This window comes from Drosophila nasuta, chromosome 3 (genome assembly GCF_023558535.2).
Source record: "Drosophila nasuta strain 15112-1781.00 chromosome 3, ASM2355853v1, whole genome shotgun sequence".
Taxonomy (NCBI): Eukaryota; Metazoa; Arthropoda; class Insecta; order Diptera; family Drosophilidae; genus Drosophila; species Drosophila nasuta.
The window spans coordinates 47,383,115-47,398,850 of record NC_083457.1 but is presented as its reverse complement, the minus strand read 5'-3'; the positions used below and the strand labels follow the sequence as shown (position 1 = coordinate 47,398,850).

Here is a 15,736-nt window from a genome sequence, read left to right as displayed (position 1 = left end):
GCGCAAGATTAACAGTGAGAGTGCAAGTTCTATTCTCCGAATCTGAAATCATTTAACATGAGCTGCTCTCAAAAGCTCAAAGCTCAAGCTCAGCTGCTGTTGCTGATGATGTCATAATGTGTGCTGCATGATACAATTATAATAATGTATAATTGTATCATGGTGTGCTGTGCACATTGTTATTCCTTTGCTTGGCAATGAAAGTGAGTGAACTGATATGAAGCTTCAGCTCAGCTGCTGCTGCCGACGCTGTTTATTAGTAATGAAACATGCCTTATCCTAAACACAACATTCCAAGCATGACCTTGACAAATCAAAAGAGTAACATAAAACAGCAAAAAAAAAAAAAATTGAAATAAAGATATTGCTGGGCTTTTGTTTTAGTTGCCTTGAGAATTAGTTACATTTTATTCACATAAATATATATTGTATATGTTATGCAATTGTTGTTTTTCGTTTTAGATAAGAAGAGAATTTCATTAGTGTTACAGTGTGTTGTATGTATGTGTGTGTGTTTTATTGTGTTCTAAATAAATAGAGGGAATTGCTTTTATATTTTGTTTGTTGTTGTTGCTTTGTGTGATACATACATATATAATTGTTATATTAAATATACATAGCTCTAAGGTAATTTTATCCATAATTGTTTATGTTTCTTGTTTTTTTTCTGTTTTCATCATTTCACTGCAGCAAGACAATTGTTGAATTAATTAAACGTTTATATCATTATTTGTCTTTTGATTATATCGCCATTATTTTTTTTGTTGTTTGTTTTGTTTTAACATAGGAAAAGCATTTTTCATTTAACTAGACAAAGTATGTTTTTCATTTATTGTTTTTAGTATTTTGATTATACTAAAGATTAACGGGTTGTTTTATAAAGGGATCTCAATAGGGAATTTCCCCATTTCTTCACTTTGCTCTCATGCATGTTTAAGGCCCTCGCGCTCAAGTACTTGTTGATCAGAGTGTGTCTGTGTGTGTGTGTGTATTATATAGACTATTGAATTTGTGTATTGTGTATAAAGATTTATATTTTTACAATTGGGGGGAAGAATGTGGGGTGGGGGCAAAAATTGCATGCTAAATAATTTGCTAGTTGTAATTAAAAAATAATCATAATTTATTTTGCACATGGATAAATACAAATTACAATTATAGATTTGATGTATATATAAAAAAGTATGTTTACCAAAAAAGTAAATTGACGCAAAAATAATATACACAGAGAGAGACAGTGAGTTTTTTTTTTGTTGTTGGGAGAAGGGGAGACGCTACTATATTATTAAAAAAAGACATAAGCATAATCAGAATTGACAAAGACTCCTGCAAGGCGCAGATCCTACGTATATATATCTATATATATTTATGTATAATGTGTGTGTGTGTGTGTGTGTATAAGCACTGATATCTGATATCTGTGATTATGCTATATATATATAGTATAATAGTTACATTCTCTCCGAATCGCATTGGACATAGGACAGTATCAGCAAATAATTTCAAATAATTATTTTTTCTTTTTTTTTTGTTTCTAATAAATAATACCTCACGATTCGTTGGCTCAACGGTTTTTTTTGTTTTTCGTTTTTAACTTAACTTATAAAACAACTGTGCAAAAAATTGGGCAATAAACTCTCTCTTAGGGGCGAGCGTGGAGCGTGGGCGTGGCTGGCTGTAGAATATTGCATAAGCGGATATTTGTAATATTGCATATCGCGACGGCGTCTTCATGATCATGATCACTAGCAGTGTTTTTTTCTTTCTGCTGTTGTTGTTTTTGTTTTTCTTTCTTTTTGAAGGGTATTATAATTCAGTTTTTCTTTACTATTCTCTATATAATTTTCAATTATATACGCTGCGTCTCAAGTTCAAGTTAGACTCGTGTTAATCGAAAAAATTGCAAAAACTTTTGAAGCGATTTTGTTGCTAGCATTAATTATAATTAATAATCATAATTAAATTAGATCGTAACGCGTTTTGGGATCATCTTAATTTTCTTTTTTTTGTTTTGATATCGAATTGCTAACCAATTGTCAGGCTGATTATCATCATTATCATTATCATCCGTTCTTTCGTTCGTTCATCCATCCATCCATCATCAAAAATTTCTCTCATTGTTCTCTTCTTTTTAGTTGTTTAGTTTTTGTCTTAGTTCTTAACTAATATTACATGCACTCGGTTTTTGCTTCATCAGCTTCACTTTTCTCGGTCTCTTGCAGTTATTTTGACTGCTTTATTTTATAATGCATACATTTATATATATATTGTAGATATATATATCTATTTGTATAATAGAGTGTATATAGTTGTTTTTTTTTATATAAGCATTTTGTTTTCCTGTTTGTTTGTTAGTTTAGCTCTAGTAACCATAATTTGTTGCATTCTTTTTTGCACATTCTCCAAACACACATCGCGACACGACTCCGTCTTGAATCGCATCGTGTTGCATCATCGCATTGTTGATCCTATCTCAATCTATAAATAAATACTCCACACACATTTAGCTATATATCAGTTTTTTTTTGTAGATAGTTTTACGACAAACAATCTGGTTTGGTTTCCTTCTCATCGGATTCACAGCAACGATATATCTAGAAAAAGACGAAAAAATTTTTAAATTAGTTTTGATTCGAATAATATAAAAAGTTATAATAAAGCAAATAAGAAAATTAAGTATTCAATACTAGCAAAATAATGTGGTATTACTCTTTAAATATACTAAAAAAAAAAAAATATACCGAAGGCTATATTTGATATATTAAAATATGGGATTTACTATTGGATTTAAAATCGATCAAAACATACACACTTAATATGCTAAAAAAATACAAAAGATATATAGAAGACTATTTGGTATATCGATATACTATACGATTTAAAATATACATAATTTGTCGATATACTAATGAATTTAAAATATATCATATATTGTATATCGATATACTATTAGATTTAACATGTACAAAATTAATATACATCAAATATACAAATATACTGAAGGCTATATTTGGTATATCGATATACTATTACTTTTAAAATATATCAAATTATACAAAATTACTCATAAAAAATACAAAAATATACAGAATTCTATAAATGGTATACCGATAATATACTTTTAGATTTAAAATATACCATTAACAGTACATGGATAAACTATTAGATTTAAAATACACCATAGACTAGAGAATATACCAGATTGTCATCTAAGTAATCATGACCTGACCTATAAAAGTATTTTTTTAATAATATTACTTTCTTCTTTATCTGATCGCAACCACATTTCCAGGAAACTTAAAGACTCTTCTTATAATTGTAGGCACCAAAAATCGTAACTAAAGCTTCAACTCACTTTTAAAAGTAAATTAAAAAGTGAGTTTTAGCATTCCAGATGTTTTTGCTAAATGCAACAATTATACAAAATCAACTCAACAGAACTTGTTACGAGACTTAAAGTAATTGCACTCGATTTCCTCATGTGGAAATCTATTATTATACGTATTCTTAGTAATGTGAAGTTGTGGTACCTTTATTCTCGTGACTATCAGCAGTGACTAGCGTGGTGGTTGCCGCTGTGCTTGTCAGCAAGCTGTTGTTGTTGTTATTATTGTTGTTGTTGTTGATGTGCAGATCTTGTTGTGACTCAATGCTCAGATCAATTAGCTGACTGACGGCCACTGGATTCACTGCATCCTGCAGCAGATTGATGTCACTGCAATAAGTGAGCAAACAATAAGTTCGAAACAAACAAGAAATGCTGATGCAGCCACTCACTTCTTATTGTTAACATTCTCAATGTGTCCATTGCCATTGGCCACTGCTACGGGCGGCACAACGACAGCAGCTCCTCCTCCCGTTGTTGTCGTGGTCTCCACATGCAACTTGCCGTTGCTCACGTCAAACGGATGCAAGTTCTTGGCATTCTCGTCGATAATCATGTTGGAGAAACTGTTAATCAGCGAGTTCTCCTTGTCCAGCACCGATTGCTCATACATCGCCTGGCTGTTGATGGGCTCTGCAACAGCTGCCGCAGCAGCCACTGCTGTGGGTGGCACAGCAACGGGCGCAACTGGAGCAGCGTCTGTGCTGCTGCTGCTGTTGGGTGAGCCGCCTGTCGAGTTGTTGCTGCTGCTGCTGTTGCTGTCGCTTTCCTTGGGCGCCGCCGCTGTCGCAGCCTTGGCGTCACTTGATTCCTGCGGGAGAAATTGAATGTTAGATGGTGAAGATTAAGGCATCCTAATGGCTGCATTACCTTGCTGGGCGTGGCAGCTGCGCCAGCCTTGCGAGTGCGCGACATAATTGCCTCGACACGTTTGCGTCGCTCTTCGCGCTCTTTTTCCTCACGCTTGAGACGCTCGGCGACTTCGACGCGTTGCTTTTCCGCATCTTCCTTGGCCTTCTTTTCGGCCTCCTCGCGCTCAATACGCTGACGCTCTTCATCTTCGCGTCGTCGTTGCTCCTCCTCCTCGCGCTGCTGTGCTTCCTGTGAAAGAGTTGTCAGAGTTGAGCTTGAGGTGGAGAAGTAAAAGTTATTCCACTTACCTCGATGGCCTTGCGCAGACGCTCCTCTTCGCCGCGACGCTGCTCCTCGGCAAGACGTGTGGATTCCTCCTCGAAGAGTCGCTGACGTTCGGCTTCCTCCTCCTGGGCCTTGAGCTCGGCGAGGCGCTCAGCCTCGACACGTTGTCGCTCCAATTCGGCCTGTCGTTCGGCCTCCTCGCGGGCCAGGCGTCGTCGTTCGGCTAATGCCGCCTTTGCCTCCTCCTCCGTCGTGATCTTCTTGGCAATCATCGATGCGGTCATCAAATCGTTGCCACCCTCAACAGCGAGTCCAGCAACTGGAGCAGCAGCTGTCGTTGGTGGCGTTAATTCACGCACCTCTGAATTCTCCTTGCTGCCATTGCGTGATGTCTTCTTCGCCACAGCGACAACTGTTGCCTCCTGCGTTGGCTTCTCGTTGCCCTCATCGGCCTTTTCCTCCACATGGGCAACAACTGGCTCCGCTGGTGGCTGCTCTTCCTGTGCAACCAGCTCTGGTTGCGTCTTCGCTTCCACCAATTGCACCAACTCCTGTTGCTCTTGTTCCGCCTGCTCAGTGTTTAGTGCCTCCTTCTCGGCCTTGCTCACCACAGGCGCTGCAACCTCAGCGGGAACCTCTGCTTCTCGCTCTGGCTGCTCCTTTGCCACACCGTTAGCCTTGGGTGCAGGTGCAGCTGCTGCTGTTGCTGGAGCGGATTCAGCTGTTGATTTTGTTGTGGTTGTTGTGGAGGTAACAATCATAGATGTGCTCATGACCGAAGGGACTTTGTTGATCGACTCCTTGGCGTGTCGACTGATGCGCTCCGAGCTGGCGGTGCGGCTCGGCTGCTGTGCCTTCGATGCGGACGCGGCCTTGGGCAGCAGCGGCTCCTAGAAAACAAAAACGAGGTAACCAAATTAGTAGATGCGATTTTGAAATTATAAACTAAAAGTTTAGTTGACTTTGGACCACTATTATGTTGACTTTTAAATTTAATTTTATAATCGCTAATTACAACTTTTTGTTTGTCCGTTTGTACTCTATTGTAAATTTTGAATGTATCACAATATCCATATACCAAATATAGGCTTTGGTATACTTTTGTGGTATATTTTATGAATATGATTTTATGGAAAATGGCTAGCAAGTAACTTAGATGCTGGATTAATATTTCGACTTTTAAATCTGATTTCTATATCCATCTGACATACCAAATTTATACTTTGGTATATTTTTGTTTTATTATAAGAATATGTTTTCATTAACCCTCTACCCATTGGGTAACTATGACTTTGAATTAACATTACGTCTTTTAGATCTGATTTTTATACCCGCTACACATAGAATAAAAAAGGTATTATAACTTTGGGTCTGTCTGGCTATAATATACGGCATATTTTAAATGTAGTACAATATCGATATACCAAGTGGAGGCTTCGGTATAGTATATTTTCGGTATATTTTAATAATATGGTTTTATTGAAAAATTGTAGTGGGATACCCATAGGGTAGAAGGATATTATAACTTTGTGTCTTTCCGATTGTTTGGTATATTTTGTGGTATATTTTAAGAATACGATTTTATTGAAAATTTGTGTCGAGTTTTCTTGTTAAATCTCAAGTTAATACTTTTCGCACAGATAAAACGGTTGACAAGAATAATAAGTCGTATATCAGAGTTAACTCTTAAATATCAGACTCTACTTAAAATGTTACTCCACACGGACAATTAGAGATTAGTTTTTCTTCAAGAAGTCAATGACAAGCTTCTTTCAAGAGTGTTATCTTATATAATGGATTTCTTTTGCAGCTTATAATCTACATCAATTTATTTTCCTTGCTTAAAGTGTGAATTAGTTCTAGAAAATCACTTTTGAAATGTAATAATTCGCAACATATTTGTTATCTTAAAGAGCGCAAATTAAATACGATTAAGCGCTTTACTGTGCATTATAATCTTTTATACTATATATCGTTTCGATTGCGAAATCTTATCACTTGGCTTACCCGCTTCGATGGCGTCTTCTTCTCGGCGCTGTGCATGCGCGTTGAACTGGAGGTGACAATCATTGAGGTGGACATCAGGTTCGCGGTTCGTTTGGGTGTCGTTTGTGCTGTAGACGTGGATGGCGAGGCGCTCGTTGTCTTCACCGGCGGCTTCTGATCCCTCTTCAATTTATTGATCTCTGCAAGAATGAGGCAGCAATTAGTTAAAATATATTCCAAGGAATTAATATCAATGATCTATGACTCACCCTCTAGGGACATGCCGGTGCCGGCAATGCTAGCTGGCCGTGGCTTACGTGTGGAGGCTGTGCCTGGACGTCGGGGCACCAATCCCGATGTGGACAACGTTGTAGATGTGGACATGGCGCTGCCTGGACGTGAGCCACTCAAGTGTCCATGACCGCCAGGTGTCACATTCCCTGATCGCGAGCCTAAACAAATGCAAAACAAATACAATTAAAAATCACAGTTCCACATTGAGTAAACAAATGATGTGCAGCAGGTTTTCTGGGTTTAAATTGTCTCTATATATATATTATATATGAAATATGGGTGAGAACCAAAAAGATTAAACGTTTTGTGATTTTTGTGACCGTCACCAAGAGAGTATTGTCATTAGCAGTAAACAAATACGAATACGAAAAACAAGTACAATAATAAATGAGAAGAGCTAAACACAGATTTCAAAAAAAGGAAAACCAAAGACACCTCGACGAAAAATACGGTTAAAACAAATACCAAAAACAAAGAAAATTTGTCAGCAACAGAAACAGAGGAGGACAAAGCATAACCTATAAAGGGTGTGTTGTGCACGTGTGTGTTTCAAAGGGTGTGGGTGTGAGTCAGTGTGTGTGTGTAGGGTGTATAGGGTGTTTATAGTGGAGCGAGGGTCGCCACCAGAGTTAGATGGTGAGAGACCAGTTGAAAACATACGAAGCGAACGAATACAAATGGCAATGCTCAGCACACAATATATGAGAACCACAATAAATTTCCACGCGATCGCTTTATGATATCTAATCAGATATAGATGGAACAACTATATATATAGACATCTATCAAGGCTGCAAAAGTTGGTTAGTTTAAAACTTCAATTGGAGTGGAACATTTTCAATTGAAATTCGTAATATTTTAAGATTTTTAACTTATCTATTTGAGTCAAATTATTTTTCTTGAACCGGTTCGATTGACTTGGAACAGTTTACTTTTTTCAAGTGCTAGCGTTTTATGTTTTAATTTATATTTTTGATCGCATTATAGTTGAAAATTTTTAATTTTAATTTATTCAAATTTTAGCGAAGCATTTTGTTTCATGGGTGTATTTCCTTTATATATTACTGAACCGTTTCAACTCGTAAGGAACACGGTACATTTTTAAAGAGCTAACGATTTATATTTTTCTACGCTTTGTAGTTGAAAATTGTTCGTTTAAATTTTTCACATTTTTTAGGTGCATTTTATATAACTGATATATATACTTCATATAATGCTTGAACCGGTTCGACATGTTGATAACAGCATAATGTTTTTTGAACCTCTGAAGTTCTATGTGTTAAATTATATTTTGTAACGTTGCAATTTCAAATTCGATTAATTAGATTTAAGTTATAATTTGTGGGTTTAGCGATTGAACCAATTATTTAATGAACCAGTTCGATGCGTTGTATTTCAAAGCAGCCTTGATAACTAACTATATATATAGATGATAGATATATGCAGATTGTTGCTCAGATGAACTGCAGTTGAGAGCGGGCAAAGAGGGACTTCTTCGTGTGGCGTTTTTGTTCCAACTCCTACTTCGTATGTCTTCCTACGCTATGTGTATGTATGTGTAAGATGTTAACCAATAAGTGTAAATGTGTGTGGGTGTGTGTGTGATCGGGCGGGGTCTTCAAATCGGAACACTACTTGATGGAAGGGGGAGAGCTTAGAGAAATGTAAAAGGACTAAAGCACTACGTTTGAGTATGCCACCAAATGTACAGGAGAATGTGTTGTGTGTGTTGTGTAGCCAAAAGTTAGGTTATGTGTGATGTGAGGTGAGTTACGCTGTGGTGTGTTTTTGTAGTAGTATTGTTGTTCGTATGTTGGGTTTTGTTGTTGTTGGGTTTGTTTGGTTGATCGCACACACCTGCATTCACTAACAAACTAGAAGAGTTCATGAGCAACAATGAGTTTGGATCGAAATCGAGATAACGTTGGTGGTGGTGGTGTTGGTTGTGGTGGTGGTTGTTGTGTGGGTTAGTAGTTGTTGTTGTTGTATTATATATCGCATATTGCTGCTGGGCACGCCTAGTTGCATTCGCTGAGGCTGTCGTATAGGATGCATTGTTGAGGGATGAGGCAAATGATGATTGTAGATATTTTTTAGTTGCGCTCGTTTGCAAGCCAAGACTCGATTGGCGTTGTTGCTGTGCTGGTGGATTGTTTGCTGTGCCAAATTGGGACCACGAATAGCTAATCTGTGACATGCTCTTACTGGAATCACGCTGACCAGTGCTGCCCAAGGGACGAAAGCTAGTCGAGATGCCGCCACCAAGTGAATACTTTCCACGCTCACGCTGCTGACCTCCTCCTCCTACTCCAACTCCACCTGCCAAATGGGTCATGCTCCTCGACATGGCGCCCACAGCCGTTGAACTTCCACTGGCGCTGCCCACACTTGCGCTTCCAGCCCGTCGATTGCTATTGCCCCGCGACAAGTGGCCACGCCTTCCACTCCCGCCGCCGAGGGAGGCCGTCTCGTCCAGCATTTCCAGTTCACGTTCGCGTCGCTCCCGCTCCACGATGGCGCGCACGTGTTCGCCATTGCGTCGTATCGGCTGGGCCAGTTGGTCCAAGCGGTTCATCGAATAGGCGCGTCCTGTGGGGCGGCAATCGATTGTGGTGTCGTTGTTGTGGTTGTTGTGGAGTTGTTGATATGTAAAGTGGAAAGTGGTTCAGAAAGTGGTTCATGAATCAAAAACGGAATCAGAAACATTGTTCTAGCTGTTGGTTGTTGTGGTTTTTGGTGGTGGTGGTGCTATATTTGTGGATCCTTATGCAGCTATATATATTTATATATACAGAAGACGTCACACTAATGGATCGCAGACTGCGCTACAAAATGTTTCGAGAGTGTGTGTGTGTGAGTGTGGGGTGTGTGTTTTGAGTGTGGTTGTGATAAACACTTTCCACTGGCACTACGGAAAATTATCAATGATGATTAATTATAAAATTTATTATTCATTATATTTCAAGTTTATGAAAGTATGTATTTAAAAATGAATCATCTTTGCTGAAGACAAACATCAAAATTACTCTGTATATTTTGAACGAAATAGTATTTTTTAAAACTAACTTTTTACGCATAGGGAAAAAGCATCTAAATGCAATATAGTATATGTTTTTATTTTTTTAAAGTACACTTTTTACTTTTTAAAAATGTACATTTAAAAATATATACTATTTCGGCCAAAAATATTGCATTCCATGGTGAAAAATGTACAATTAAACAATATACTAATTCGTTAAAAAAATACTTCATTTTGATACCTTTTCCTAAGCGTAAAATTTTGTAATTTTAAAAACATATTATTTCGGTAAAAAAATACTTAGTAATTTTTATGTTTGTCTTCAACAAAGATGATTCATTTTAAATAAATACATTTAGATGATTTCAATCTGTATGCCAGTGGAAATGTGGTATTTGTATAAAGGTGTCTTGTGTGCTCATTGGTGGTGCTTCAAAAATTGATACAACTCATAGATCCAGTTGCTGCGCTCAAGAGAATAAAGAAAGCAAGTGAGAGTGGAGACAAGACAACGGTATCTTCCACATTGTAAAAAAAATGATATCCTTGTTGCACTTTTTCGAATTGTCGTCGCTGCGGTCCGTCGTGTTGTTCTACAAATGCGGCTAACTTAAACAATGATGATCAAAAATGGGTTCATGAAGCTGCTTAAGAACGATGATCATGATGATGATGATACAAGATATTGATGCTGCTGAATATGATGATGATAAAAACACAATTGTCGAATTGCCGAGAAGGGGGGAATTGGCAGGGGGGAGGTAGAGAATAACTGTGTTTGTGGAGGAATTTGGTGACTGATCTTACCTGGGGTTCTGGGCGTGGTGCTCAGTGAGCTGCGCGAACCATAATGCCCGTCTCGGGGGCTGGGTATTGTCGGCATGAGGTCCGTTTTCCTGCGGTAAACGCTTCGGAACATAATGTTCTGTGATGTGTCAACGATATCTTCTGCAATTGTGGTTTTGGATATTTTTTTTTTTGTTGGTGTTTTGGTTTTTGGTAGTTTTCATTTTCATTCATTGATCAAAAGTAGTTGTCTGGACTTATTTTTTTTGTGACAGCGGTTATAAAAACTATTGCAAAATGTATCATCGATAAACCAAAAGCAAAGACTAAAGCAATAATCATGCCGAGAGAAAGAGAGGAGAGAGAGAATTCTACTAAAATAGGGAGAGAGTTGAAAAATAAAACTTTAAGGGCCACCGCTAGGGTTGGGTTTGGTTTTGCATTTTATACAGGGAGGAGAGCCAGGCAAGTTAGGGCTACGCAATCACTGAAAACGAAAAAGCTGCACAACTATCGATAACACAAGCGATCGATTACTGTTAGCTGTAGTAGTATCAAGAACATTCCGATTAACGATCAATTGCTTTGATAAGTATTATTAGTATTTCTTTGGCTGAGCTCAATACAACTATCGACAACTGTAGACTATCGCCTTACTATCGATCGAGCTGGTGCTCTACAGGGCAGATATGATTAGTATGAATTTACGAGTAGAGAACATGCAAATTGGGCGCATGCTGGTTATGAAGGAGTTGTTGGCTCACAGCAAGCTCTATTACACAGGAGCGGGTTTAAAGAGGGCAACAAACAATAATTTCTGAACAAAACAAAAAACAATAAAGAGAAGAGTAGTAGAAGAGAATAGAGAAGAGGAACCCTCACCCTTACGATATGAGTTATTGTTGTAGTTGTTGTTGTTGTTGTGGCTTGCAGCTGTCGCTGTTGCTACATTTTGTCTGTGCGCAGTTGGTGTTGTTGTAGTAGTTGTAGTGGAAATCAGTTTTTGTGGATTATTGGGCGCTGCTGGCCCATCGATATTTATCTCATTGGCAGCGATTGAGAGCGAAAACCGCTTGGGCGGCTCATCATTGGAATAGCCCCAATTGAACACCTCATACATGGACGAAGATTTGCGTCGATGATCTGTGTGGGTTGGTATTAAAAATGGCCGGATTTGTACAGAGATAAAGTATAATAATTTGGTGATTTTAGGGAGAACAGTAGATTAACAACAGCAAGGCAGGCAGACAATTCATTCAGGCTGGACGCGACTCGATTGAGAGGGAGAGAGAGTCGCGAAGGTTTTTTGGTGATCGTGTTTATGTATACTGTATATATATATATCGTGATCATCAGTGCTATTGCTAAGTGATAAATCATATATTGTATATATTGTGTTTGTTTGCAAATCAAATTAAGAAACAAATGTGTGTGTGAGTGTTGGGTAGAAAGTAGAAGGTAAAGTTAAAAGTTTACACACAGCTGCAACAGTTGACAGTTACATGGGAATTGGGTACATTTAGAGTACACACAAGATTAAATATATATATATATATATGTATATATGGATATATACTTTAACGGAACTGAGTCTAAAGTAATATTAACTGCAAAATAAATATGTAGTTAAGATTAGGTGTGTCGGTGTCTGTGTGTGTTCGAGTGTTGTGTATTGGTGTGTGTCAAGTGTTTTTGTGGGAGGGCAGTTCGAATGTTTTCTTTCCGGCAAATTTGTGGGGGATTTGTGCACTTTACACTCACCATCGTGTCTGTCCGTGGAGGAAGAGGCACGCTTCTTAGCACCACTATCGGCAAGTTCACGCTCGGAACTGCGACGTGAGAGCGAGGCGCCCGCCACATTCGATATGGATGTTGATCTGCAACAAATAGCAAATGAATTTGAGTTAGGAATTTATCGACACTTCGAATCCATCACATACCGTCGCTGACTCCAAAAGGTGCTGGGCGATACCAGGCCATAATCAGCCGGCACATCCAATAAACGTGGCGTCGATGATCCAAAAGCGAAAGCAATCGAATTTCTATCGCGTTTCTTTGTTTCTATTCGCGATTCGCGCTCCTAAAAAGAGGGAAAGGAAAGAGAGTATAAGTAAGAGAACATAATCTTGTTGTTGTTGTTGCGGAGATGACGCACCTGATTCTTTTTGAGAATATATTCACGTCGCTCCTTTTCGGCCTCAATGATGGCCTTTTTGCGCTCCTCCACCTGATGCCGCTTCTCTGTATCTCTCACGCGTATCTCCTCGATGCGACGTCGTCGTTCCTCCTCCTTTTGTTCGCGATACTTTTGCGCCGCCTCCGCTTGAGCCCGCAGCTCCTCGATTTTTCTTTGTCGTTCCTCATTCTGTCGATCGCGCGCATATTTCAGTTTCTCCTCGCGATCTTTGGACACTGTCAAATGACAGAAAAATAAATACAAAAAATAACGTCAGCAAATGATTAGTCAGCGGGGAGTAGGCTCAAGGTGAGGTTCACAGTTTGGTTTGAGTGTGTGTAGAATAATCTTCATAAATTCACAAGTAAATGCAAGTTGTAATCGACATCGATATCGAGAGACATCGACACGACATGTGCTACCTGTAGACGAAATCAATAAAGCGTCAGCTTTGTTCGACATTCTCTTTTCCCCCAAGTATTTTGATGGGTTTTTATTTTGGCATTTGCCGGCGAGTCGCAAACTCGCGACTTTTACAACCGTCGACTGACGTCATCGACCGTTGTGCGGCGGCTCCTCACTCACTATGTGGGTCAATTGACAACAAACTACAATAGCAATGCACACACTCATACAAATACACACACACACTCATACATCAGGTCGCCCCCAGATGCGCAAATAAGGCAAAAAGAAAATGTAAGCGCACAATTTTATTAAAATGACATTGAAGCGCCATGCAAAAAAAAAACAAAATAGAATGCTAAACAATCGTTGGGCAAATCAAATATGTTGGTCAACTTTCTGCGCATTCGTTGTAATCGCCAATCGGTTTGCAACGTTATCGTTCTCGTTATCGGTTTCTGTATTTGTGTGCGGTATTTATGGAATGTAGTAATGACGTCATAAACACAAATACTACAGAACACAAAGAAGGAGCAACACTGCAAAAGCTGCAACCTGTCACTGAATCATGGTCAACTGTTTTTCATTATTTACATATTACTTACTGCCGGATGGAAAATATATCATCATGACAGCAGGCAGCAACAACAAGGTCGCATATTGTGTTTAATTTGGATATGTAAAATGAATGCTGAGATAAGAAGCAAATGAAGCTTATCAGCTGGGAAGAGTGTGTTGTTGATCATGCGATGACGACAGGTGCTGAGAGAGAAGTAAAGAGAGCAAAGGGAGCTGCAGACAGCAAATTTGTTTTGCACCGGAAAAGGGAACACGATTGTGCGTCCTTCTTTAGAACGTTCTAAAAGCAGTGGGGAACGCCATGTGTGCCAACGTGGATGACATGACCAACTGCAATTCCCCGCATTTTATGTCTTGCATGAGGCATGAGGAATGTCAACTACCTTGAGCAGTCTCATCTGTGCTCTCCCTCTTGTTCGCTCTTTAAGGTCGCCCACCTGGGCAGAGACCAGTGTTGCAGAGTGCACTTTTGTGTGGGCAGCGCGAGATTTGTTTTGTTTTTGTTTGTTTGGCAGTAGGAAAAGAGCGTGCCGAAGTCGTCTATGCCAACTTTATGTAACAAACACATACACATACTCTGACTACATCTGATAAAACTATAATAAAAAAAACAATGTTTTTTTTTTGCTTTTACCTTTTCGTTCGGCGCTGCCCTCTCGGCTTTCGGGTCGCTTGGGTATGTTTTCCACTGAAAGTAAATAAAAGTGCAAGGCAATATAAACATTCAAGTTTTCCGTGTTTTCTTTTTATGTTCTTTCGGTTTCGTAAGCAGAAAAATTGAAAACGTGCTATTTTTGCGGTACAAAATAATAAGTTTTCCACTCACTGAATGCAAATACAAAAGGAATATCAATATTATGTCGGCAGCAAAAAATAAAATCAATCGGCTTCTTGTTTTGCACTTGTAGGGCAAAGGAAAGAAAAACACGCATTTGAGACGACGACGGCGACGTCGACGATGACTGAGAGAGTGGCAGACGGACGGGCGGCGGTCGAAGGGGGGATGACGACCAAACACATACAAACAAATAACAAAAAAAAATGTTCAGCTGCAGCGCAGCTGCTGTCTCACGATGACTGTGAACGGCGGCAGCGGCTGCGGCAGCGTCGGTGATGGTGACGGCAGCAGCAGCGAAAATGTTTTTCCTCCTGGAACTTTGAACGCATTTATTTATAACTCAAAACTCCGGTTGACGTTATGTGTGGTGGAGGAGGGAGGTAGGGATAAGGAATCATCACATCCGAGCACGGGGGCAAATTTCACCCATATGAAGCAAACACTTCTTTCTGGCTTCTTCTTTTTTCACATCGTTCGCTTTTGCTTTTGAGTGTGAGTCGTCGTCGTCGTCGCCGTTGTCGTTGTCTTGGTCGCTGCCCATTCGACCAATAATTTTTTGTAGCTTGGCTAAAAACTCTTTGTTATACGCATTGGTGGATACTATTTTGCACTTGTCATTGAACGCGCACGGTTTGAACTCTTATTTGTGATCGCATTTGATGTTTTTAATGCATACCTGATGGATCTTTCGAATAATTTTCTTGCTGGCCCTCGAGACTCGCCATATTCTCACTTTATTTTTTCTACATCTACACTTACATCTATACACTTAGTGATGGGCAAACTTCGATGGCACTATCGATGTTTCGATGTTTTAAACTTTTTTTTAGACACCGATGTTTTACGGTAAATATCGATGCTATCGCAGTCAAATAATATGATTTATTGAATTAAGGTATATTTCTCATTAAATAAACTTAAATTTTTGCACGAACTGACTTCTATTTTCGTACACAAAAAGACAGTCATATAAAGCTTCTAGTTTGGAAAACATGTGTCGAAGTGTGACCGCAAACCCGATGTTGAAATATACTTTTTACCGTTAAGAATATTAAATTTATTTATTTAGTTTTATTTACTTACATTTGCTTATTTAACAAAAGTCTGTCAATAATAAACAATAGAAAACTC

General features: G+C 38.8%; 1 protein-coding gene across 11 annotated transcripts; it reads right to left on the bottom strand.

Annotated features, from left to right (window-relative positions):
- Positions 1-698: 698 nt before the first annotated feature.
- Positions 699-15,409, bottom strand: LOC132791819 (ensconsin). 11 transcript variants are annotated; one of them, XM_060800902.1, is made up of 15 exons: positions 15,282-15,409; positions 14,402-14,455; positions 12,763-13,019; positions 12,548-12,687; positions 12,369-12,484; positions 11,490-11,750; positions 10,629-10,769; positions 8,660-9,391; positions 6,778-6,960; positions 6,530-6,708; positions 4,546-5,412; positions 4,256-4,486; positions 3,778-4,196; positions 3,531-3,715; positions 699-2,594 (listed from the first exon to the last, which is right to left on the bottom strand). In XM_060800902.1, the coding sequence occupies exons 1-15, from the start codon at positions 15,328-15,330 to the stop codon at positions 2,578-2,580; spliced, it is 3,831 nt and encodes a 1,276-aa protein (XP_060656885.1). In that variant the 5' UTR covers positions 15,331-15,409; the 3' UTR covers positions 699-2,577. The 11 variants fall into 11 exon arrangements, with proteins under 11 accessions (XP_060656885.1, XP_060656886.1, XP_060656888.1 ...); XM_060800903.1 differs by having other exon boundaries at positions 9,008-9,391; XM_060800905.1 differs by having other exon boundaries at positions 9,098-9,391.
- Positions 15,410-15,736: the final 327 nt, after the last annotated feature.

Excerpts from the sequence above, each read along its gene's own strand:
- LOC132791819 (XM_060800902.1), bottom strand. The coding sequence starts at position 15,330 with ATGGCGAGTCTCGAGGGCCAGCAAGAAAATTATTCGAAAGATCCATCA. Across the intron at positions 6,961-8,659 it reads TAGTTTGTTAGTGAATGCAG|GCTCGCGATCAGGGAATGTG; the intron begins GTGTGTGCGATC and ends GCATTTGTTTAG. Across the intron at positions 4,197-4,255 it reads CAGCTGCCACGCCCAGCAAG|GAATCAAGTGACGCCAAGGC; the intron begins GTAATGCAGCCA and ends TTTCTCCCGCAG.